The 24,786-nt window shown below is 40.0% G+C and overlaps 1 protein-coding gene across 1 annotated transcript in view; it reads left to right on the forward strand.

The window, feature by feature from the left end:
- The first annotated feature begins 1,044 nt into the window (after positions 1-1,044).
- Positions 1,045-24,786, forward strand: part of YWHAQ (tyrosine 3-monooxygenase/tryptophan 5-monooxygenase activation protein theta) — a 31,216-nt gene continuing 7,474 nt past the window's right edge. The window contains exons 1-2 of the mRNA XM_057558288.1: positions 1,045-1,175; positions 1,627-1,984. Coding sequence (XP_057414271.1) covers positions 1,691-1,984 — 294 coding nt within the window. The 5' untranslated portion in view covers positions 1,045-1,175; positions 1,627-1,690. The remainder of the gene's footprint in view (positions 1,176-1,626; positions 1,985-24,786) is intronic.

The following is a 24,786-nucleotide window of genomic DNA, read 5'->3' on the forward strand; positions in this document are numbered from 1 at the left end:
AATGAGAAGCCTGCTCACCGCAACGAAGAGTAGCCCCCGCTCGCCGCAACTAGAGAAAGCCCGCGTGCAGCAACGAAGACCCAATGCAGCCAAAAATAAATAAATAAATAAATTTATTTTTTTAAAAATAATAATACCAGAAGTTTAAAAAAAGCGTTTACGCATCAGATGACAATGATGTGAAAAATACGTATTTAGATGCATGACCTAGAAAGGCTGGAAAGAAATATAAAAACAGTTGCTTTTTCGGGGGGCGGGGGAGGATTAAATGGGTGTTTTTCTCCAAATTATCCTTAAGGTCATTTCCCATTTTAAAGAAAATCATAATATCTGGCATTGCCAGAGACACCTGCCTGGACTTTTTTTGGTATTTTCCAAGGGAATTTCAGGTTTTAGGTGCCCATCTGAAACCGAATTTATCTTGTAAAACGCATGCTTATGCCACTTTCTCCAAGAACTAATTCCTCTTTAATGGGGATGGGATTATTTCTAATTCGCGGTCCCCATCGCAACGTCATTAAAGGCTGAGTTCAGTGTATTGAGCTCCAAACCTTTGTCACGAATAGGAAGGTGGAGGAAAGGCAGGCGCTTGTGCAACAAAACAGCCGATGGTGTCACCCTCCCAGGCCGGACCTCACCAGGGCCGACGAGAGCCGCAGCTGCATTAGCCCACAAGATGCAATGCACCATCTGCAACGGTGCTGCAGCAGGAGACCCGGCCACCGCAGGGGAGGTCATGCGAGCCTCCTGCTCCCGTGCCGCGCCCACGAGTGCCGGGGGTGGCGGGGAGGATGAGGGGAGTTGGTAACAGCATCGCCATGGCAACAGTGACGTCCTTGTACCCTGGATCTAATTGGAGGAAACCCCGTGGCCGAAGCCGCAGCCTGCCGGCCAACCGAACTTGCCCAAGCCGACCCACCCTCCTAGCCTCCGCTTCCTCTCCCGCCCCGCCCCCTTCGCCCCCTTCCGCGCGCTCAGTCCTCATTGGCCAGAGGCAGGGCGGAAGGCGGGACTCTCGGGGACAGCTCAGCGTGCCATTGGGCGAGGAGAGCGAGGGCCGCTGCGCTGCGGCCCGCCTCTCGGCTCGGAGGTAGGCTGAGACGGGAGGGTCCTCGGCTAAAACCAAAGGCGGATCAAAGTGGTGGGACTCGCGCCGCGGCCGCGGAGACGTGAAGGTGAGCGCCAGGGTCGCCCCCGGCCCTCCTCGGGTCGGGCCGGGCCCGAGAGTCCGGCGGGAGGCCAGCCCCGGGGAGCGGCTGGCTTCGACGCCGCTCTCCTCAGGGACGGCCCCGGCGGGAAGGAAGGTGCGGGCCAACGACCGCTTCCATCTTGGGCCGGGCGGGCGCGGGAGCTGCCCTTCCTCCTCCTCCCCTTCCTCCTCCTCCTCCTCCTCCTCCTCCCCCCGCCGCGGGCCTCCTCGGCTGGCGCCCCCCGGCCTCCCGGGCACCCCGCGGGGAGCGTGGGCGGGGGAGGGAAATTCAACGGGGCCGCGCTTGCGGACACAGACAAAGGGGGCGGTGGGCGGTGGGCGGCGGGCGGGCTGCCGGGGCGGCGGGCGCATTGTCTGACGGCGCCGCCCCCGCCTTCTGCCCGCGACCCCGCCCCGCCCCGCCCGCCCGCTCGCAGGCCCTCCGCACTCCTCCTCGGCATCCGGGTCGGTGCTCGCCCTCGCTGTCCTGTCCCCGGCCCCATGGAGAAGACGGAGCTGATCCAGAAGGCCAAGCTGGCCGAGCAGGCCGAGCGCTACGACGACATGGCCACCTGCATGAAGGCCGTGACGGAGCAGGGCGCCGAGCTGTCCAACGAGGAGCGCAACCTGCTCTCGGTGGCCTACAAGAACGTGGTCGGGGGCCGCAGGTCCGCCTGGAGGGTCATCTCGAGCATCGAGCAGAAGACCGACACCTCCGACAAGAAGCTGCAGCTGATTAAGGACTATCGGGAGAAAGTGGAGTCCGAACTGCGCTCCATCTGCACCACGGTCCTGGTGAGTCCGCGACCGTCCGGGCGGCGGACGCCGAGGCGCCTTTGTGTGCGGCTCTCCGTGGGGAATTTCCCGGGGACGGGAACGAAGCGGGGGCCGGGGCTTGCCTGACGCTGTGCCGACGCGCAGAGGGCTGGAGGAGGTTAGCCTTGGCCTCCTTAACGCGTTATTTCAGTTCTCGAGATGAAGAAGCTGCTTTTTCTTTTCTTTCTTTCTTTTTTTTTTTTTTTTTTTTCCGGTGGTAAGTATATCTTTCCTAGGTGCTGCGTTGCTCCTCCACCAGATAAGTTTAAACATGAGAGTAGGTTTGTAGAAGGCTGAAAAGCGTTTTCCAGCGTCCTCAGGCGATCTGGGAACCCTTTAAACGTATGGAATCAGCTCGTAGGCTTCAGGCTTCCATTGAAAGAAGGGGCGGGCGCCTTTTCCGTAAAGATCACGTATGTCAGTCGGTTTTCCTCCCAAATCCAGCAATGGAAATTTACTTCGAAACTCTGAATAGGTACCTCGTTTTTCAAGTAAGAGTATCTGTTGAGTTTTTTCCTTGTTAAAAGCGGGGAAGGGGGAGAGTTTGGTAAATGTGAAAAAGGCACAGCTAAATCAAAGGAATAAAACGTCCTGGGAAATTTCGGTGCTTGATACCATTTCTTCGCTGTTACGTAGCTACACGTGAACCCCGAGGTGTTGAAATGAATTCATATCTGGTGTGGAGTAAGCGAGGAAGGCTTTCCAGGATTTGAACTGTCCAGTCTTAGCTAGGGTGGCTTTGGGTGGAGTAGGGTGACTGCTGTATTCACGCTTATTGGTGAGAGCGAGCATTTTTAGCTTTGTCATCGTATGGATCTTTTGATCAGTAAGATAAGTTTTTAAAATGTCAACACCAGCATTATATCCTGAGGTGTTTTAAAGTGTTTTAATACTGCAAAGAGTCATTTCTACTAATAAAATATGAAATAGCCAATGCGGTTGCCTCTTTTAAGTGCCACTTTTCCAGGGGGCCTACTGATTTTTGATGTGTTGGTTGCACGTTGTGTTTTAGGTGGGCTTTGAAAGACAAATATGCCAGATTGGTGATTTTTCAAGGGGGAATAGAGGGGGAAATGCGTCTTGCTCTCCCAACCTTTTCTTCCTTGCCCCTGAGATTCGTGGGGCAGGAATATTTTTTTCTTTCACCTATTTTTCCAGTACAAATAACAGGTGATCTGAACGAAATCATGGCTGATGGAGATAACTGGTAAAGGGGCGAAGGAAGCAGTGCAGAGCATGTGTACGAGGTGGAGAAAACTTTGAGATGATTTGCTTTATGTAGGCGAGATTTTATGTTCACCCGTGTCTTAGGTTCCACTCCCTGCCTAGCATAGAGGAGACACTTAGGCTTTTTGGACTGAATTGATTGTATTCAAAAAATTTGCCAACTTGAAAGTGATGGTAGACTTCAGTGGCATATGGTAATGGTTATTGACAACATCCACTCTGTCATCAACGAAGACTGTAAGAGCTCCATATGGTAACGAGAAGCTTTTCTATACATGTTTTACTTTGGGACGCTCTCACAGCATATTTCAATCTCTTTGTTCTGTTATTGTTTTGCAGTTTGTTACTTACCCTGCAGCAATTCAGAATTACCACAAAATTTTTCCTGTTCTCTAGCAAGTTAGCTAGGAATATTTGTTTTATTTTGTAACTCCTATAAATTTTAGTTTTTCTAATGGCATAAGTAGAGGAGACTTTGCTTAGTTGATAAGTGACTTGAAATAGAGACCAGGTAGATCATTTCAGTAGGAGAGAACCCCTGAAATTAGGACAGATTTTGTTTGTTTGTTCTGTTTTCTTCGTATATACTAAGTGAAATAGAAGAGTTGATTCATCAGACACCAAGGAATAAATAAAATATTTTTATTAGTGAAATGGCTTAAAAGACTGATTGTGACTTAACGGCCAGCCTCCGAAAAAAGTCCTGAGGAAAGCCCATCGTCAAGTTGGCCGCTGTATTTGAGAGCTCAGCCTGTGCAAGGCACTGTGCTAAGCAGCATGGGGGAGAGCAATGCTGAAAACGGTGGATTTTGTCCTCCAGTAATTTATAATAAGGAGCGCATATGAGAAATACCCAAATGCAAATAATATATAATTCCCGTAAGATGGTTATGAATAAAATGCTGTGTAGTTTAAAGGAAACAGAAACCTCAGGAAAAGCTTTACAAGGAGTGGCTTTTGGAATGAGCATTGAGGGAGGGGGATCAAGGGGGGGGGCAGTGTCAATATTCCAAGCAGAAGAAGTATACAGGATGGGCCTTATTCATGGAAGAAGGTTTCTGTATGAAGAGCAGAATATGTGCAGAGCTGGTGTAGGAGAAAAGCCTGTAAAAGAAGATAGGAACTATATAAGAGAATGTCAGAGGGAATTTTTCTCATTTGATTGACGGTGGGAAGACTCTGAAGATTTTCGAATGAGGTGCAGGTGGCAGTATCTAGAATTCATGGTTTGGGTGCTAATTTCCGGTTTGTAATCTGAACTGATAGGTAAGGAAGTGATAGACTAGTGAACAAGAATTTGAGAATTGGTAAATTAGTGATTTAATCAGGAGTCTGTCAAATAATGGGGAAAGAAGAATGAAATCTCAAGTTGCTGAACATGAGTGCCAAACTTAGGTTTTCTCTCTTTTTCCCCCCTTGGGTGAACGGGAAGGAGTGTTTAGTGTGGAGGAAGTGTATGACACTGGCTTGTTATAGAAGGCTAATAAAGGAGTAACGTGGAGGGATAGGCAAAACTTTGGTTTTAAATAGCAGAGATTCTCAGCCTCATCTTTCTATTTCATAGAGTAGGTTCAGGGTGGAATTATTTGGACTGTTTACTCGAAATGAACATGGCAGACAGCTCTCAACCCTTTTGATAATCACTGTACCGAGAGAGGTTATTGAATTGCGGAGGCAGTAAAAAATGTTAAAATCCAAATATGTAATCTAAAGAGCAAAAGGAATTAACAAGACCCGAATGGCCAAGACCAAACTCTTCGTAGAATCTAAGAGAAGTTAAAGAGGAAGATATTACCAAGTTATCTCTGTCTCTCAGTGTCATTTGTGAAACCAGAGGTTGGGCTAAAATTTCTAAGTCTGTTGCAGTTCTGATACTTTGGGACTGTAGAGTTATATGGTCCTGGTCATTCCACCTGTGCTCTGACTTACAACTCTAAAATGAGTAGTTTTTATAGTCCAGGTTGAAGAAGAGCACGTCATCAATCATTTAAGAAATGTTGAAAAACTAACGACTTCAGTGAAATGTCTTTAGGAAGAGGGGATGCATAAGTCATTGGTGATCCTAGTAAGCAGTGTTGGAAATAGCAAAGTTTAAGTGAAAAAGGTTAATACTGTAAGTTGTATGACAACCGGGCAGTGGTTAAAAACTTGAACAAGGTGTTTAAGAGTCATTAGGAACTGGGGTGTGAGGTAAGGGTAATTGAAGAAATCAGAGGGGTCCACAAAGCCCTTCTGGGACCTGAGAACAAATATCATGTACAAAGTTCATGACCTTGGAGTAAGAACAGGACACTTAGAGAATGTAGTTACAGGATAATCTCTGTCTCAGGCAACCCCATGTTATCCTTCTGTGTTAATGGTCTTTTTTTTTTTTTGGCTGTGTTGGGTCTTCGTTTCTGTGCGAGGGCTTTCTCTAGTTGTGGCAAGTGGGGGCCACTCTTCATCGCGGTGCGCGGGCCTCTCACTATCGCAGCCCCTCTTGTTGAGGAGCACAGGCTCCAGACGCGCAGGCTCAGTAGTTGTGGCTCACGGGCCTAGTTGCTCCGTGGCATGTGGGATCTTCCTAGATCAGGGCTCGAACCCGTGTCCCCTGCATTGGCAGGCAGATTCTCAACCACTGCGCCACCAGGGAGGCCCTTAATGGTCTTTTTATTAGACTATTTTCAGTAGGATGCTTTAGTATATATAATGTATAAAAGGTTTCAGGAGTTAAGGTCTATGCCATGAGTTTTTTTTTAAAGTAAGAATCATTTAAAATATATAGAAACTGAAATTTGTCTCTGGTGTGTAAAAGCCCTGTAATCTTAATTCCATAATGTGCTTGAATTTAGTTGTGTTCTAAATTAATCTCTTAATGAAAATATGTCTAGTGCTAGTTGTTATTTTGAAGAAAGACCACCATGTTGTTCCTGATAGTTAATGAGTCTTAATGTAATCTTTTTGACATGATGGAAAAATTATGGGCTCTGGAATCAAGACTGACTGTTTTTGGGCCATTGCTCCGTAACCTTATAATTTTGTGACTGCAGGCAAGCTTCTCTCAGCCTCTGTTTCTTTATCTATAAACTGGTGATGATGGTTCTTAACCTTTATAGGCTTGTAGTTAAAATAATAGGTAATAACTGACATTTATTGGGCATTTACTATTATATACTAAGTACTGTTTTAAGCACTTGATATACTCACTGTGTTCCCGTTAGTTAGGTTGATAGTATTATTTATGTTTTAAAGTTGAGAAAACGGGGGCATAAGGAAGTTAAGTAACTTGGTCAATATCACAGAACCTAGTGAGTGGTAGAGCACGGATTTGAACCCAGGTGGTGTGATTCCAGATGAAAGTATATGAAACACATTTGGCCCTAAATAACATAGTAGCTGACTAAAGATCACAGTGTTTTGAGGAATTTATACACTTTAATAAATGTTTGTAAGTTAGGAGGGAGGGAGAATAGATCTGTGGTGGACATAACTCACTTAGTCTATAATTTTGAAGCCCTCCTTATATGCAGGATATTGCAGTAAAATTTTAAAACTTGACTTTTGGATTTTTTGCATTTAGAGTGTAAGCTCCTTGAAGCTAAGAGTTGTTTCTGAAGAGTGAAATGGAATGGAATATTGTACATACAGGCATAGAAGTACAAGGTTTGATCAGTGGTTCTCAGCCAGGGTGAATTTACCCACCAGGGGACATTTGGCAAGTTCTGGAGATAGTTTTTGGTTGTCAGGACTGGGGTGGGAGTGGGGAGATGCTACTGATAGACTATGAGTAGAAACCTAAATGCTGCTAAGCGTCACATAATGCATAGGAAAATCCCCCACCACAAAGAATTACCCAGCCCTAATGTCAGTAATGACTGAGGTTGAGAAACTCTGGTTAGGTTATGAATAAAACAAGCAGTATTAAGTTGTATTGAATTGTATCACACCTGTCCTTTAGATTCTTATTAATACATTGGCATCTTGTCAGAACCCTTTGTCTAGACTTCAGCTATTTTTTTTCTTTGTCACTCTTATGTGTATGCTATTTAACTCTGCAGTTCACCTTTCTGGCACTTACTCAGTGGGTCCTGCATTTTCAAAGTTCCACCTCAGGGTTTACCTCCAAGGCCCTGAGCTTTTTTCTTTTAAAAAAAACTGGGCACAGAGAAAAAGGATCCAACTGAAATCATAGTGAAATCTATTTAGGAAGAGGCAGTTAAAATTGATGAACAGCAAATATTCCCCCTCCTTCATAACTGCCATTAATAGTTTGGCATGTGTGGTTCCAGACTTCCGAGCCTGTGCTGTGTGTTTATTTGGATGTTGCATAATTACACTCATGCACCACTGAACATTTAGGTTGTAAACAAAGTTTCTCTTTTATAAACAACACTGGGAAGGACATCCTTGTTGCGTGCTTTATACTAGGATTTACTGAGGTTAAGTTTTTGGAAATGAAATTTCCAATCAGAAGATACGCATTTTTTTTTTCCCCAGATAGCCCTCTGAAAAGATTGTATGTGTTTATACTGTCATCAGCTGTTGTTGAGAAAGACCATTTCCCCTTACCCTCTCCAGCACAGACAGTTGTTTGCGGTTAACAAAAATCTAGTGACTGGAAGGGTTGAAATTTTACCTCCTTGTTCAGTTTTGGATGTAATGAGGACTATCTTTGTTCTCACAAAGGGCCGGTTACCAGACATTTTTTTTTTTTTTTTTGAGTCTCATATACAGTTTCACTTATAAAATGATACCATAGCATGGGATTAGTTAATTCAAGGTGCTTGACAGTTGGGAAATCTGCTTGATCATATTGATGTTTATTTATTCCTTTATGATATTTATCAGTACCAATTTTTGTATTTAGCACTAGTTCTTTCAGAGTAACAACAGAAAATATCTTTGTACCATTGACTTTCTAGGTATCGAGGGATGGTAGAGAGGCACCATTTAAAAAGATGAGAAAAGAAAAAAAAACTATAGTTCATCCATTTCTACTTTAATTAAACTCTTAATCCATGGGTAAATCAACAATGAAGGTTCCTGAAATATTTCATGATAAATAATTTGACCAGATTCGAAAACATTGTTTGCATATTGAAGTGTTTAAAGACAAAATGATGATGATACCTAGAACTTCAAAATAATGGGTGAGGGTTATAGATGAAACAAGTGTGTCTGTGAATTAATATAGTTGCAACTGGCTTTAATGGGAATTCATTATACTGTTCTCTCTTCTCTTGTATATGTTTGCAGTTTTCCATAATTAAAAGGTTTTCACCCCTAGAAATTTTCCACTCTTACGTATTTGCACAAGAGGAAAGACCTGTACAAGAATGACCATAGCAGCTTTGTTCTAAGAGCAGAAAACTGAAAACAGTCCATTAGTAGGAAAAAGGATAAACTGAGGTATATTCATACAGTGGGGTACTATTCAGCCGTAAAAAGGAATGGACTACTGACGCATACTATAATGTAGATGAATTTCAAAAACACGCTAAGTGAAAGAAGCTTTGCACAAAATAGTACATTATGTCATTCTATTTATGTGAAATTCTACAACAAGCAGAAGTAGTCTGTGGGTGAAAAATCAGAAGAGTGGTGGCCTTGGGGGATGGAGGCAGGGACTGACTGAAAGGGGCCGGAGAGAACTTTCTATGGTGATTGTAATGTTCTTTGTGTTGATATGGATTTGCGTTACACATGTATATGCATTTGTGGAAACTCAGCAAATATGCGCTTAACATTTTTTCATTTCATTGTATGTAAATTTTTGCTTCAAAAGAAAATAAACTCTAGTTAGTGATATTCGTGTACTGATGTCTCAGTTTACACAAACACTAGTAGAAATGGATGGATATTTGATAAAGCAGTTTGGTAAAAGGTTAATGGTAGGATCTGGGTGGTGGGTATATGGGTGCTCACTGTAATTGTTGGTTGCTGTATATTAGGGGTATAATATTCTACACGCTATGGTTGAATGCCTTTAATACCTATAGCAAAAAAATATATATATATAGTGAAACCCATGTCTTGTTGACCTCAAGATATGAGAACATGTCTCCTCTCCACCTAGGAGATGGCCCTGATGGACTTGGCTTTTGTTTGTATTTGGTGGCAGATGCTAACTAGATTAATGGGGGTACAGTATGCAGTGGAAGACTTACAGAACTGGCCATACTCTGGGGCGGTGGTTCTCAAGCTTCTCGGTCTTAGGATCCCTTTGCACACACTTGAAAATACTGTGGAACCTAAAAAGTTTTGGTTGTGTAGATTATATCTATAGATATTTATATTATTAGAAATTTAAACTGAGGATTTTATAATCCATTTTAGAATAATAAGTCTATTAGAAATTAACATTACTTGTGTTTTTTTTCAATTGTAGTAAAATATACATGATGTAAAATTTACCATTTTAAGCATGCAGTTCTATGGCATTTAGTACATTCACACTGTTGTGCAATCGTCACCACCATTCCAGATATTTTTCATCTTCCCCAACTGAAACTCTGTACCCATCAAACACTAACTCCCCATTCTCCCATCCCAGCAACCACCGTTTTGCTTTCTGTCTCTGAAATTGACAACTCTGGATACTTCGTGTAAGTATAATAACATTTTTTTTAATAAAAAATGAAATTGAATGAGAAAAGTGGCATTACTTTATAATCTGTTGTAGTATCACGTCTCTTTTAGCTTTTGGAAAACTCCACTCATGAGAGAATGGCAGTGAAAAAGAAAATAGTACCGTAATACGTATTATGAAAACGGTTTGAGTTTGTGCCCTTCCCCATCCAAAAAGTTGGGGGGAGGGGTAGAAGTTCTCTGAACACACTTCAAAAATTGCTGCTCTAGGGGCATTCTGTGTGATTGAGCAGTTTCTGAGTAGTGGTTTCATCATGTGGTGATAATGAAGTTTGTAAAACCTTCCCCTCCCTTCCCATTGCCCAGTTCCTTTACCCCCCAAATTACTCTAGGAATATAGTTTTGGCGACCAGAAAAATCACAGACTTGATAATAAAGAAAAGTTTATTTTAGATATTGGGTAAGAAAGAGTCCCTGTTCATTCCTGAAAAACTGACTTGAGAACTAGTATGTTGGAATGGCTTCTGCTTCCTTATGTTGAGAATGGTAAAGTGAGGTTAATATGATGTCTCACTCCCCAAGACCCAACCCAAAAGCAGATGTGGCATGAATGAAATATGTAGATGATGGGCTTTTGGATCTGGTTGCATTTAGGTTTGAAAGTTAGCTCTTAAAGACAGGAAGTCAGGTTAGTTGATAGCCAACATTGGTTGAAGCATTTCAGTGAAACTTGTCTTTCACGAAGATCTTGACTATCCATTTACATTTTTTCTGTCCAGCTGAACAGTATTCCATGATTTCTTTGTCAGCTGGGCCTTTTGCTTCGGATAGATTTGGCGTGGTGTGGTGCTGAATACATGTTGTAAAATATTCTCAGTTAGTTTACTGACTGCCTTTGACCATCCTGTATGTTTGCTGCAGGCTTTACTTAGAGAAATGGAGAAACAGTGGTGCAGGTGGTGAGACCATGACTATAAGGACTTCTGTAAATTTAATCTAAATGCTTTATTCTTAAAGGACAGTCTTAGATTGCTCTTTATAAGTGCCAGGGTAACTGTGGGAAATAAGTGGGAAAGTACGTGAAACTGCTTTAAAACCATAATGATACTGATTTTTAAATCAGACTTTCTACTGTTACTCGTCTAGAATATTTAGTACTCTCATTTTCCTTCTTATTTTGCTCATTCCACCAGACATGACTTGAACACAGCTCAGAGAGGTTTTGCTCTTTTAAAAACTATAGTATTAGATGCCTGCAACTAAACATGTATCAATACATATTAGGTGTTCTAATCGTTCAGCCTGGTACTCTTTCCAAGTATTTGGCAACACACTTTTAGACCTTCAGTGCTTGTGTTGCTCCCTCAGGATTCTGAGGGACTAGTAAAGAGGTTAGAAAGGTTACAGTAAGGGTTTACGCATCCTTTAATCAGAAAATACTCTAGATTATTTGGGGACTGATTGCAGAGACCAGGTATTTGATTTTTAAGAATGTCAAAAACTTAAAAAAGAGTTTGGAAGGATTGACTATCCCGTTAATATAGTTAAGCTATATGTAAGTTAATTTTTATGTAATTTAGCCTTTAGTATATTTGAAAAAAATTATGTAATATTTAAACATCAAGGGACTGACATTTGAAATGGGGAATGGTATTTATTGAGGTGACTTTATGTTCCTGAACAAATTGAGATGGGAGTCTTTATCAAACTACCGATGGTCCCCTGGAAATTTTTATCCTCCTGACCTTTCCCACATCTGCCAAGATACTTGGAGTAGAAAAAAACTTGAGAACCATCTAATTAGAGAAAGGATCAAGAGTAGCAACTTCAAAAGATTAGGGAAGAAGGTAGGGGAGAGTGCATTGGCCAGGCTCAATGACAGAAGTTGTTAATTTTGATGAAATATGACTTATTTTTTTTTTTTAGGTTGCTTGTGCTTTTGTTGTAATATTTAGGAAACCATTACCTAATCCAAGGTCGTAAAGATTTATACCTGTGCTCTTATCTAAGCGTTTTACCATTTTAGTTCTTACATTCAGACTTTTGGTCCATTTGGAGTTAATTTTTGCATGTGGTGTGAAGTGGGGCCCAACCGTCATTCTTTTCATGTGGCTACTCAAGTTGTCCCAGCACCATTTGTTGAAATATTCATGTATCCTTGATCTGAAATTCTCACCTTATGGGGAAAATAACAAGTGGTTTGGCATAAAAGCTCACTTAAGGAAAACTTGTGATTGCTCCATTCTTCATGCTCTAGCCAAATTGTTCACCCAAAGCCCTCCATATTTTCTTTCTGTCCCTCTACTCACTGCTTTTCTTGGTTGGAAGGCCTTCCTTCTCCCATTTCTATATGTTGAAATCACACCTATCCTACAAGATATAATTTCGGTGCCACTACACTTGTTATTATAGTCAGTTACAAATTACAGCCTATTAATACTTTCAGATCTGTTTCCTTCTACTCTCCTATGTGCAATTATGGGTGGATGAGACATGTGTTTACCTGCAAGGAAACTGAGCCATATTGATTTACTTAGTTACATAGCCAGTTAGCTGTGACCTCACATTCAACTCTTCTGGAATAGTGTTCTTTCTGTTCCCTCTGCCTTTCATAGTAAAGCCTTCCTTTATAGACCCTATTCTTCTGAGATCATCTCATCTTTCTCTGGGTTCTCTCTTGTGTGGAAGTCAGGGAGAGTCAAGGCTTTATAAGTCTATGCTCTTCAACTAGAGCAGCTCCCTTTTGTCTCTTTTACTGTTTACTGGTATTGCTTAAAAAAGACTTAGGGCAGGGGGGAGAGAAAATAAACATTTCAAAAAATTTTGAAACCATTACCCTGTTAGATGGAGTCCACGTTCCTTAACAGGACTTAGGAGACCTTCAAGCCTTTCCCTTTAGCTTCCTTTCTCACTACTCATTCCTTCCCTCTGTGTTCCAGCCACATGGAATTACATGGTTCTCTCCTGTATTGTGTACTTTCTTAGCTTTGCTCTCATTCTTTCCCCTGTGTAAGCATGGGTTGTTATGTTAATATAATGTTTTATCTTCCACCGTCTAGTAATGAGACGCAATTCTGTATTGTCTGGAGTTTACCAGTGTCCTGAGTTCCTCTTGTGGCTGCATCTGAGTTAGGTCGATCTTGGTAAGCTGTAAGGGTATGTAAGAATAAGGACTTCGTCTGTATTTTTTCTTCTGTATACTATTAAGCACTGCTATATTTTTCAAGGCTGTTTTTTGTGCTGTACCCAGTAGTTCAGTTGAATATAATCAGTAACCCGTGTAAGTTTAGGTGCAAATGCAGATTAATTTTTTTTTTCTTCTTTCTTTTTAAATTTTCTTCTCTTTATGCCCTGTAATAGATCTGGTAGACGAAAGGCTCAACTACAGGGTTGTATGTAATTCAGCTGCAGAGATAAATGTATGTGGCATGGGTTAGCCACAGATGGAAACATTAGTCTGCAAATAATTGTGTGATTTCTATAATGTAGAAATGGCTTAATTCAATTTGTCATAGACTTACAAAAGACAAAGCTCATGTGAAAGTACAGGTATCTTTGCTATTATCTATTTTTGATAGTTTTCCTAGGATATAGCAAAACTTGACCCATATACTAAGCTAGCAAGGCAATTTTGACCTATTTTTAATTACATGAACATATTTTCTTTTAGGTATCAGGATGTCTGTCCAGTTGGATTACTTATGACCAAACTAAGATTTGACTTCCTGTTCTGTTTGTTTTGTTTTCTTTTCCTTTTAAGGAACACTCTTGTTTTCTCACTATCATTTGTCATGTTTTACTTTGCAAATTCCAGTGGCTAACATAGTTTCTGGATACTAGTAAATTGCAAGTTCTCTAAGGGGAAGGAAGTATGGACATTGATGCTTGCCTTGGTTCTTTTGGTAGCACTGATCTGTAAATGTTGGTAGATTGTGGTTGTGTATGTGTAATTGGTTTTGATGCAGATTGGCAAATTTGGAAAGCAGTATTAGTGTTGCCAGTGTATGTATTAAACTGTCCTTCCAAACCTTTATATCTTGGCCAGAAGGTTGGGAACTTTGAGCAGAAGGGGTAACATTCGTATCTTGCTGTTGTGGCGACTCAGTATCCAGCTGCTAAAATGTGGAGATAACAGCAGGTCAGAGACAAAGGACTGGACATTACATTTGTTTCTAAGAATATCTGGAATTGGCTCGGCTGCCTTGGGTGAAGTAAGGGGACAAAGAGCATGATTTTCTTTAATACTGACAGATTGCAATTTACACAAACCTTCTTATTTGTCAGAGGCTAAATTCTTTCTGTTATGTGTCTTCACCACTGCAGTCATAACAGCTCTGTAGCTGTGTTGGAAGATGGGAGGAACATTCTTATACAAGAGAGCATTTTTATTGTTTTTAAGTGCTGATTGTTTAGGAGAGGAGAGAGGGGTGTACTATGCTCACAAAAGGGCCCCTAAAAGGCACCACAGTGCCACAGTAGATGTTGATAGCAGTAGTACTGTCATTGGTGATCATTTCGCCTGGGTCATGGGGTGGTGGTGGCTAGACATCTTATAGACCAGGAGAAAGAGTTTGGAAATAATTGGGGACAGGGACATAGATCAAAGCTTTTTTTCTCTTTTTGTTGAGAACTTTGAATTCTTTTTATCTGTTTCCTCCCCTTCCCCTTTGCCTTTTTATCTTCTGGGTTTTAGCTCCATATTTCCTTTTGCCCACAAAAGTAATTAACCGCTTGATTGCATGGACTACTCTGGCTTATTTTACTTTCACTGTAACTACAGTAGCACATATCATATCCCTTTGGATCTGAGGAATCCATATTAATTTCTCTGACCACGGTGACAGTTCATCGTGTCACATTAGTTCCTATTAATTTTATTAATTTGACACGTATTTCAGGCAATGTTGGATTTTAGGTCTTTTGTTACTTTTAGAATCATATCTCAAAAGTTTGAACACTTTTTATACGAGGTGGTTTTTAGTCTACACCCTTTCTCCCAGGAAGGCATGTTCACATTCATGAATGTTCCAGAGCTGTTTAAATTTTAGTAAATAGAAATTGGAGATATAAAGAACTTGGTAACACTTTTTCACAGATTTCTGTCCCTCAAATCAGGGTAAGGCAGAATTGTCTGTCTGTCTGTCAGGGTGCCAGATGAGTAACACAGTAGTGTACACTTATGGTCCAGGGTTTGTCTCCTTGGATTTAGGGCCTCCAAATCCACTTCGCTGGCACACTGAGAGGGGGAACTACAAGAGTTACAAATCAGGCAGTCATTGTTTAGCTGTGTTTATTGCTTGAAGGCAGATTTACTGGAGGGACCAAATTAGCATTAGAAGGTTGTTTGATGAGCATAGAAACCAACCAGAGGCAGTAGTTGGATGATCTTAATGACTAGTTACTATCAACATTGCTGTATCCGGCCTCACTATTGGAAGACTGTTCATAGACCCAAGTACCGTCTTCTCTGAATAGTGCTGTAGATACTAGCAGTGTTTGCTTTTTCATTAACACCCCCATACCTGCTGTATTCCCATCACCTAATAATGAGTGTTTTGCTTCTTAGCGCACCACTTTAAGTATTGATATTTGGGAGGCACCTCGTTGTTGCTCCATGCTCTTCCTGCTGGTGCAGGAATGGTAGCAGTAGAAATAAGTGTGGAGACAGTGCTTCCCAGCTCCTTCTGTCTTGTGACACACACAGAATAACCATATTTGTGTGACACACTTGGGAAAATGGATTTCTTCTCCAGCTTCATTCACACTGCTGCTCTGATGGCTGAGGGGATCAGTACTTCTTTATCACTTATATTAGTTGAAAGCTCTAGGTTTAGAGTCTAATCCTGAAGGACCATGAGTGCTAGGCTTTAAGTTTATTCTTTAACAGCCATTGGGATTTTTTGAGCAGGGGATTAACATGTCCAGAATTTATGGTTAATCTTGTAGCAAGATGTAAAATGGATTAGAGAAAGAAGAAAGCCTAAAACCTGGTAGATCAGTTAGGTTATTGGATTAGTTGAAGTGAAATGATATGGTTAATTCTGGGTAATAGAAATAGGAATGAGACTGAAAGGATAGATCAGAATACTAGTACAGAGGTACAATCAGTAGGGCTTAACAACTGGTGGTAGGATGGGAAATGGAGAGTGAAAAGTCAAAGCTTGTGGTGATGAGGCTGGGTGGCTAGGAGGTAGGAAGATGGTGAGATAATTAGTAGAAATAAGCAATATAAATATAGAAACAGGTTTGGAAATAAATTTTTTCCTGTTTAAGGCATATTGAGGTCTAGTGGCTATTCATATTTCAAAATGTATACGAATACTTAGCCGTGTCACACTACGGAGAAGTTGGGATTGTGGATGGGGTAGTGGCAGGGGTTACATTACCTCCGTGAGTTTATTGCAATTTATAGTATGACCTTTAGCCTTTTTAACTCAAACACACCAGAATTGAGCTATTTTTCGGGGATAGATCCACAATAATCAAGCTCGTGTGACTGATATATAAAACCAAGAATATTAGTTTATTCATTTACAATGAGGAATAACTAGCACAGAGATTGAAGTACTTGTGTTGGCGTGACCAGTAAGTTCTCATTCAGGAGGCAGGTAGACTCACATAGGAATCAACTCATAATGAGGTAGTTGCTTAGTAAATGTGGCATTATAACAAGAGAAGTGGGTGGCTTTTCAGATGTTTAATGGCCGTCATCTCCAGGGTAGGGCATAGATGGATCAGTGGATTGATTGTGATTCACACTCCCCTAGACTATACAGTTATCCCTTAGTATCCAAGGGGGAATGATTCCAGGAGCCCCCACGAATACCAAAATCTGCAGATGCTCAAGTCCCTTCCGTAAAATGATGTAGTACAGTCAATAGGGTTGGCCCTCCATATAAGCAACTTCCTGATTATGACTATATATTGGATCCTTTTTCTTCAACGTCTGTAACCCTTTTCTGTTTCCATGCCTCTGAACGCTGTTCTTTCTGATTGACTCATCCTTATTTGTAAAGTAGATTTACTTTACATACTGTTGGATTACAGTCAAGTCTGGAATTCCTATTAATTTGCTATACAATATATATATATATATATATATATATATATATATATATGTATTCTAGGCAAAATAAAGTCTTTTCCTTCAGTGGTTTATAGTTAAGAGCGGGGAGATGTGTGTTCCCAAAGTATTCTCTGCTTCTTCAAGAAGGTTTCCAAAGTCTTGACTTGGAAAAAATTACATCCACAGGCTTGGGTGACTGTAAATATGGGGGACCAGGGGAGTGAGGCCAAAGAAGCATTAGGGATAACACCCAGGTTTCTAACTAGGGCAACTGAGGGCTTTTCTTTCCTAAGACAGAAAATTGAGTAGGGGAGGAGAATCAACAGCAGATTGTATTAGGAAGGCAAATTTAATAATGTTTTAGATGAGTAAGGTTTAAAGGGCCAGTGGCCCATCCAGGTGTCAATAAATATAAATAGGAGCACCTTGCCTGGTGCTTAAGAGAAAGACTTGTGTTGTGGTGCGTGGTGATGGAGGTTTGTGTACCAAGCAGTGTTCTAAGTAATTTGTATTGAGTCTTTCAATCTTCACATCAGGCTGCTGAGAAGTACAGATTGTCATTAACTCTATTTAACAGTAAACTGAGGTATGAGCTGCAAAAGTAAATTGCCCAGCCAGGTAAAGGGCAGATTTGTGAGTAATCAGCATGTAGATAATTGGCTAAAGTCCTGACAATAAATATCTAAAATGAACCCACATCTTGTCAGTTACCTTAAAATGGATAGTGAGCTGTTGAAGTAGTTGAGATCCATGATTGTTCTAATGAAACATTTCCTCCTAGTAGCAGATTGTATTATCATAGTTGTCAGATTTTAGAAAGTGTAGTCTCTTAAAGGCAGACACTTGTTGGATGAAAGAAGGGGGGCAGGGAGCACATTAACTATCCTTAAAAATTTAGATAATCCTCTAAAAGAGGGTAGGAAAACACGTGTCCTTTACCAGCCAACTCAATCCTTTGCACATACTTAATACGAAAGAACTTTTGTCCTTTTAAATAATCTGAAATACTATGCTCTGCAAACATGAAGTATCACACATGTGTTGTTATTCAGCATCTTGTAATAATTCTGTGTTGTTACAGTTTTGGAAAAGTTGTTTTCATTATTATGACCAGGAATTTTCCACTTACTCAGTAGTGTAGTTGCTGTAATTATTCTACTTGGTGACTTCTCTTTTATTCCATTACTTCTTCCTTCCCAACTCTAAAAAGGTTCTTCCAGTAAAGATCTGAGTGAGAACTTCTGTCTTTGTCTGGAAATGTCTTTGTTTTGCTCCTGCTTTTATGTGGTACTTTAATTGGTTTTGGAATTCTAGCTGACAGTTGTTTTTCTCCTCACTTTGAAGATACTTGATTGTTTTCTGATGAAAAATCAACTGTCAGTCATACTCTTGTTTCTTCCTTTATAGGTAACGTGTCATTTCTCTGGTTGCTTTTAAGAATTTTCTTGTCTTTGACATTCTGCAATTTTGCCATGATGGTCTAGGTATGAATTTATTTTTATTTTATTTTGCTTGGGATTTAGTGTGCTTTTCCACTTTGAAGATTATTTATATTCGTAACTGGGAGAATCTCAGCTATTATCTCTACGTAACATCTCTTCCTCATTCTTTCCGTTTTCTCCTGGAATTCCTGTTGCATATTACCTTAGACATCATATCTTAGACATCTCTTTCTATTTGCATCTTTTGACTTATCCACACTTGTTTCATCTTTTTAGTTCTGTGTGTTCTGTGGCGTTTCCTCAAATATGCCTTCTGTTTTACTTTTTTTTGTTTTTTTTTCTTTTAATTCTAAAAGCTCTCTCCCCCACCTCCAAGCTACTTTTTCTTAATTCATTGTATCCTATTCTTTGTCTTGACTTCTGTTTTGGGTTGTTTTAATCAAGAAAATTTTCAAACTTAACAAAAATAAAGAATGCTGTAATAACCCCCCATGTACCCATTACCCTGCTCTAGCGATTATGAATTTTGTTCTCTTTATATCCCCAACACACACACACCCATTATTTTGAAGCCAGTCCTGGGCGTCATCCACTTAATCCGTAAATATTAAAATATATATCTTTAAAGGATTCTTTAAAAGAGTCTTTAGACATTTTTAATATACTTATGTTTTATTACACGCTGTTTCATTTTTTAAGCTCTTGGGTACTAACCATCTGTTTGTCTGCTGATCCCTCATTATGGTGGATCTGTCCCTTAATTAGCTTTGTTATTTTTAAGAATTCAGATGTAGTTTTTCCTGTGGAACTTGTGTGTGTGTGCCTTGGATTATGGAAGTGGTTTTGATGATTTGTTTCTGCTGGGCACACTAAGCCTCGGCCCACAGATTTTCAGCTCGCGGACTCACACATCATGTATGAAATAAAAATTTGAAGAGCACCTGCACAGAACATGTGTTTGGGTTTCAGTTTTTCATGGGGGACGACACCCACATCCACCCACACCCCCAAAAGCCCAGGAAATAGCTTTCTTGCTACTTCTCAGCAGTGATAGACACCGTTTTTCTAGGGTCCTTACCCCCTACACATCACTGTCATTGTGTTGTAAATTTTTACTTTTTTGCTCTAACTTCATTTCCTCTTCCTATCTAGCACTTGAATATCTCCCTTCCTTCCTTTGGAGCTTTGCTGTAATTTTTTCTTCTGTTTTATCTGTTTCTGTTTAGCATTTTGATTATTTTTAGAAGGGAAAGTCTGCTTGGTCTTACCGTATTGCCACAACCAGAAATCATGTTTCTACCCATCTATTTTAAGGTGAAGAGTCATAAATTTCTTAAATACTCCATACAAGAGTGAGTTAGAGGGGTGTGTGTGTGTGTGTGTGTGTGTGTGTGTGTGTGTTTTAATCTGATACACTGCTATTCAGGTAGCATTTAATATGTGTTAGCATTTCATCTGGTGAGGTGGACAATACCTAAAAACACATTCAGACTTGTATTTCAATTAGAAGTCTTCTGTTCGTGTATTTGTGCTAAAATCAAATAGTTACATTAACTTGTGCTTCTCACATTTGTCAGAAACGTTGGTAATATTAGATCTGATTTAATATAACAGAAAAATATTAATAAATGCAGTTTTACTGTCAAACAGAGTCTTTATTGTTTAATATTTATTTATTTAATTTACTTATTTACTTGGCTGCACCGGGTCTTAGTTGCGGCACGTGGGATCTTTAGTTGCGGCATGCACGTGGGATCTAGTTCCTGACCAGGGATCGAACCCGGGCCCCCTGCATTGGGAGCTCGGAGTCGTAACCACTGTGCCACCAGGGAAGTCCCAGACAGAATCTTTAAGTACATGAAGTTATATGAGATACATCTGGAAAATGGACTAATATCATTAACATATATCCCTACATATCAGTAAGGGAAAAAACTCACTGGGAAAATGGCAAAGGATATAACCATACTGTTTAAAGAAAACTGCAAATAAAACTATAGTAAGATGTTTTTCCTTATTGAATTGGAAAAGATAAAAAATGATAATACCTTGGACTCAGAAGGATGTTGAGAAATTAGAACACTTACACATTGCTAGTGGGGATGTAAATTGAAATTGCCCTGAGGAAGGACAGTTAAACATCTGTCTTCCAAGGATCGAAGGTACATTTGGCACATTGTTGGAAAGAGCAACAGATTTGAAGCAACTTAAATGTTCATCAGAGGAAACTAAATAATTATGGTATGCCCATACAGTGGACATATATAATACTGTTCAGTGTTCTATAGCATGAGGCAGTTACAAACATGAATATGGAATGATCTCAGAGGGATTATTGCACGGAAAAGGCAAGGTGTAGAACAATGTACGTAGTACGCTAACATGAGGGAGGGGGAACGTACGTGGATTTTAAATGTTTAAAATATCTGGAAGAACTTACAAGAAACTGGTGATGATGGTTACCTTGGGAGGGGAAGAACTGGCCGGCTCAGGATCCAAGGAAGGGAGAGAAACTTTATTTTTCACTTTTGAGTTTTAGGTGATGGACAGTATTACATATTATTTTAATGGAAACCAGAGTCTCATTGTGTCTGAATATACAAGTAAGGGAAGAAGAATCCTGTGAGGTTGAATTTGAATTGTGGATATATCAGTATGAGATGATGATTTTTCAAAAAAAAAAAAATTTGCTGAAGGAGTGAAACAACAGAATGGAGGAGACTTCTTTTTTCCTTATTTAGAAATTTTAGAGTGGTAGTTAATTAACTTGTACATTATTACTTTGATAAAAATAAAGAATTACAAAAACAAATAATTGAAGAAAAGCCCTGTGCCATCTTAAGCCCTGTTAATACGTGTGAAATTCTCTTGCTGTTGCATCCATTTCAGTATGTTACCATGTCATGGTTAATGTTCATTTGACAAATAATGAGTCTTGCTCTATGGTAGGCACTGTGCTAAATACTTAACATACCATATACAGAATTTTGTGAATGAGAAATATTAAGGAAACATTTTTATCTAGAAGTTGCTCTGCTTAACAGGTTGCTCCTTTGATTTAATACCTTAGAATTAGCATAGATTATTAAAACTAGAAAATATTTTGATTATTTTATAGAAGAAATTAAACTAAGGAACTTGTTGTAGATGGAGACTCTAGAACCAGATATTTGGTCCAGCATTCATTCCACTGAGGTTCAATTGTGAAATTTGGTTCCTTTTTAAAAATGTACTTTTGCTGGTTTGGAAAGTTTTTTTCTACTTATTTCTTTTCGTTTTAAAAAGATTTTACTGTCTTCAGTGACTTTCTACCTGTTTTGCAATTGTGCCTTTTCCTATGCCATGGGCGCTCTGTGCCTTGGAATGTTTTCTTCCTCCATGCTTTCTGCCTGTTTGTAAAATGCAATAGAATTTTCTGGATGAAATATGACTTCCTTCTTGAGTATTGAATTTTTCTTTGATTTTGGTCTCTTGGAGTTAAAACCTAATTAAGAGATAGTTATTGTCTAGAGACTTTATTCTTCCTACATGTCGGTGGTTCTTTGTACTATATATAATACTTGAAGTTGGGATGTTAGAAAAATTTAGCTCTTAGCATTAGATAAATGTTCCATTTGTTGAATAGTTATGTTGCCCTATATACTATATTAATTCATTTTTTAATATAAATTTATGTATGTATGTATGTATGTATGTATGTCTGCGTTGGGTCCTCGTTGCTGCGCGCAGGCTTTCTCTAGTTGTGGTGAGCGGGGGCTGTTCTTCGTTGAGGTGCACAGGCTTCTCATTGCGGTGGCTTCTCCTGTGGCGGAGCACGGGCTCTAGGCACCTGGGCTTCAGTAGTTGTGGCTCGCAGGCTCTAGAGCACAGGCTCAATGGTTGTGGCGTGCGGGCCTAGTTGCTCCGTGGCATGTGGGAACTTCCGGGATCAGGGCTTGAATCCGTGTCCCCTGCATTGACAGGCGGATTGTCAACTTCTGTGCCACCAGGGAAGTCCCTATATTAATTCTTCTGTTTGCTTTGCTAATTAAATAACTTAAGGCCAAAGCCTTATCTCTCATAGATATGCTCCATTATTTTATAGGTTAATACTAAGAATGCTAGCTTTATTTTCAGATTCTAGCCCCATTTAATTAATTATATGACTTTGTGTAAGTTTCTTGATTCCTAGGTGATTTTCTTCACTTGTAAAAGTATCATAATGGTTCTTATGTGCGAATAGTACATGCAAGAGTGGTTAGAATAGGGCGTGGCACATACTGAACACTTAAATATTTGTTGAATGAGTAATGTAATCTTTTATGGGAACGTGTGCTGGTTAAACAGATAAAAATACACAGATAGCGACTAGTGTATGTGCCATCAAGTTGGAGGTTGAACGCGTTAACGGTGCTTTATTTGATGAGTTTCAGGGAGCTGATAGAGAGGAAATCGAAAATCCTTAGAACATTGTTTCCTGCTGACTATTTTGTCTGTATTTCAAGGCTCTTCATCAGTTACCTGCTCTCTTAAAAAAAATCAGTTTGGAAAAAAAAATCAGTTTGGTATGTAAAGAATAAGCTATATAATGAGGAAGAAGAGCAGCTTATTTTGTCTATAAAACAAATCACTTATAAATGAATTTAAGATAAAAGTACTAGTTTGTTGAATGCCACACACGGACTATTACCACTGAAGCCAAATTAGTTGTTTTGGAAAAGCTACTGAAGTGATGGTAGGATTATTGTATGTAAACATAATTCACTCCTAGAGATAGAGTTAGTTACTGGAGTTTTGTTATTCTTCCTAACCTTTTCTCTAAGGTTTGGGATTGAAGAAGAATAATTGCTATACTAAATTTGCATCACTGTTATTTCTCACAATTTCATGTCTTGCGTAGTTCTTTACTGCTTTTATGATGTAATCCTCTTTATTGTTATTCCCATCCTATTTTTCTGAGATTAAGCTTATTCTGAGGTCCTTTAGCATCTCCTAAAACGACCTGTACCATAATAACTTATATTTTTTCCTCTGACTTTGCTTGTATTTGAGTTTCTTTGGTCTAGAATATTTTGTTACTAGTGCATCTTGTAATTTTGGGTAGTAAGTGCACTGACTTCACAGATCTCTCAGATTCTCAAAAAGGAATGTACTTCTTGCATTCTGCCTCTCAATCAGGTAACACTCAACACTGAAGGTAGCCCCAATCTTAGTTCTCCAAGCCTCCCAGGATCATAAAATTTGCTGGTTGAAGCGTCACAAAGGGGATCTCCTGCTTAATTGACAAGAATAATGTAAAGGGGGAATTAGTGGAGGAACTTTTAACTACATTAATGTTAAAAATTGATTCCCTTCCTCTCCTGACTTCTTCTTACCAATGACCTTATCTGGGAAGATTTTCTTATTCCAGGGAGCCGCTTGTCATTTTGGTTTTTACTCTCTGACCTGTATTGAGTCTTTTTTATAATTTAATTTTTTTAACAAAAAATTGTACACCCAGGCTCTATATACCTTAAGTATTTATAGCCTTTATTCTATGTGGTATTAATAGTTAATAACTGGTATTGATAATACCTGATATAGCCGTAAATCGTTTTGGTAAGACATGAAGCAGAATCCATTGTCTTTTTTTTTTTTTTTTTACAGTTTCTTTTTTTTCTTTTTTTTTTTTTTTTTAAATTTTTATTTATTTATTTATTTATGGCTGTGTTGGGTCTTCGTTTCTGTGCAAGGGCTTTCTCTACTTGTGGCAAGTGGGGGCCACTCTTCATCGCGGTGCGCGGGCCTCTCATTATCGCGGCCTCTCTTGTTGCGGAGCACAGGCTCCAGACGCGCAGGCTCAGTAGTTGTGGCTCACGGGCCCAGTTGCTCCGTGGCATGTGGCATCTTCCCGGACCAGGGCTCGAACCCGTGTCTCCTGCATCGGCAGGCGGATTCTCAACCAGTGCGCCACCAGGGAAGCCCCCATTGTCTTTTAATTGGGCTAAAATCTACATCGCTACTACTGATAGCACATGGAAAGACAGAATTATTCTGTACCTGTTGTTTCCTTCACAGAGAGCTAGTGGCATCTGACAAAGAACCATGATACCTGGCTGAAACTCCAGGATGGAAGTAATGCACAAGTCACTTTATAAAAGCCAACACTGTAAATCGTACGTAATGGCTATATGCAAACTAGTGATCAAAGTTAATAATTTTAGAAGGGAAAAGTTTACAGTTAGCTTATAAGTGGCTGTGTAAACTGATGCAGTTGCTGTTTAGCAGCTTTCCAAATCCTTGGAAGTCCAGCATGCCAGTCAGAGAGTCCTCATGAGCATTCCCACATCTGGCTCAAGTGACTTAGGGGGGATGAGAGCTAGAATCACATTCCTCTCCTCTCCCCAAGTCCTCATTCTAGTCAGTCAGACTTTTCTCAGCCCCTGCTACCACATTTCTGCCACATTTAATCACAAAGTACTAGGTCTTAAATGTTCCAAGTGGCTTTTTTTTTTTTAAAT

The sequence above is a fragment of the Balaenoptera acutorostrata genome, chromosome 12, assembly GCF_949987535.1.
Source record: "Balaenoptera acutorostrata chromosome 12, mBalAcu1.1, whole genome shotgun sequence".
Classification (NCBI taxonomy): Eukaryota; Metazoa; Chordata; class Mammalia; order Artiodactyla; family Balaenopteridae; genus Balaenoptera; species Balaenoptera acutorostrata.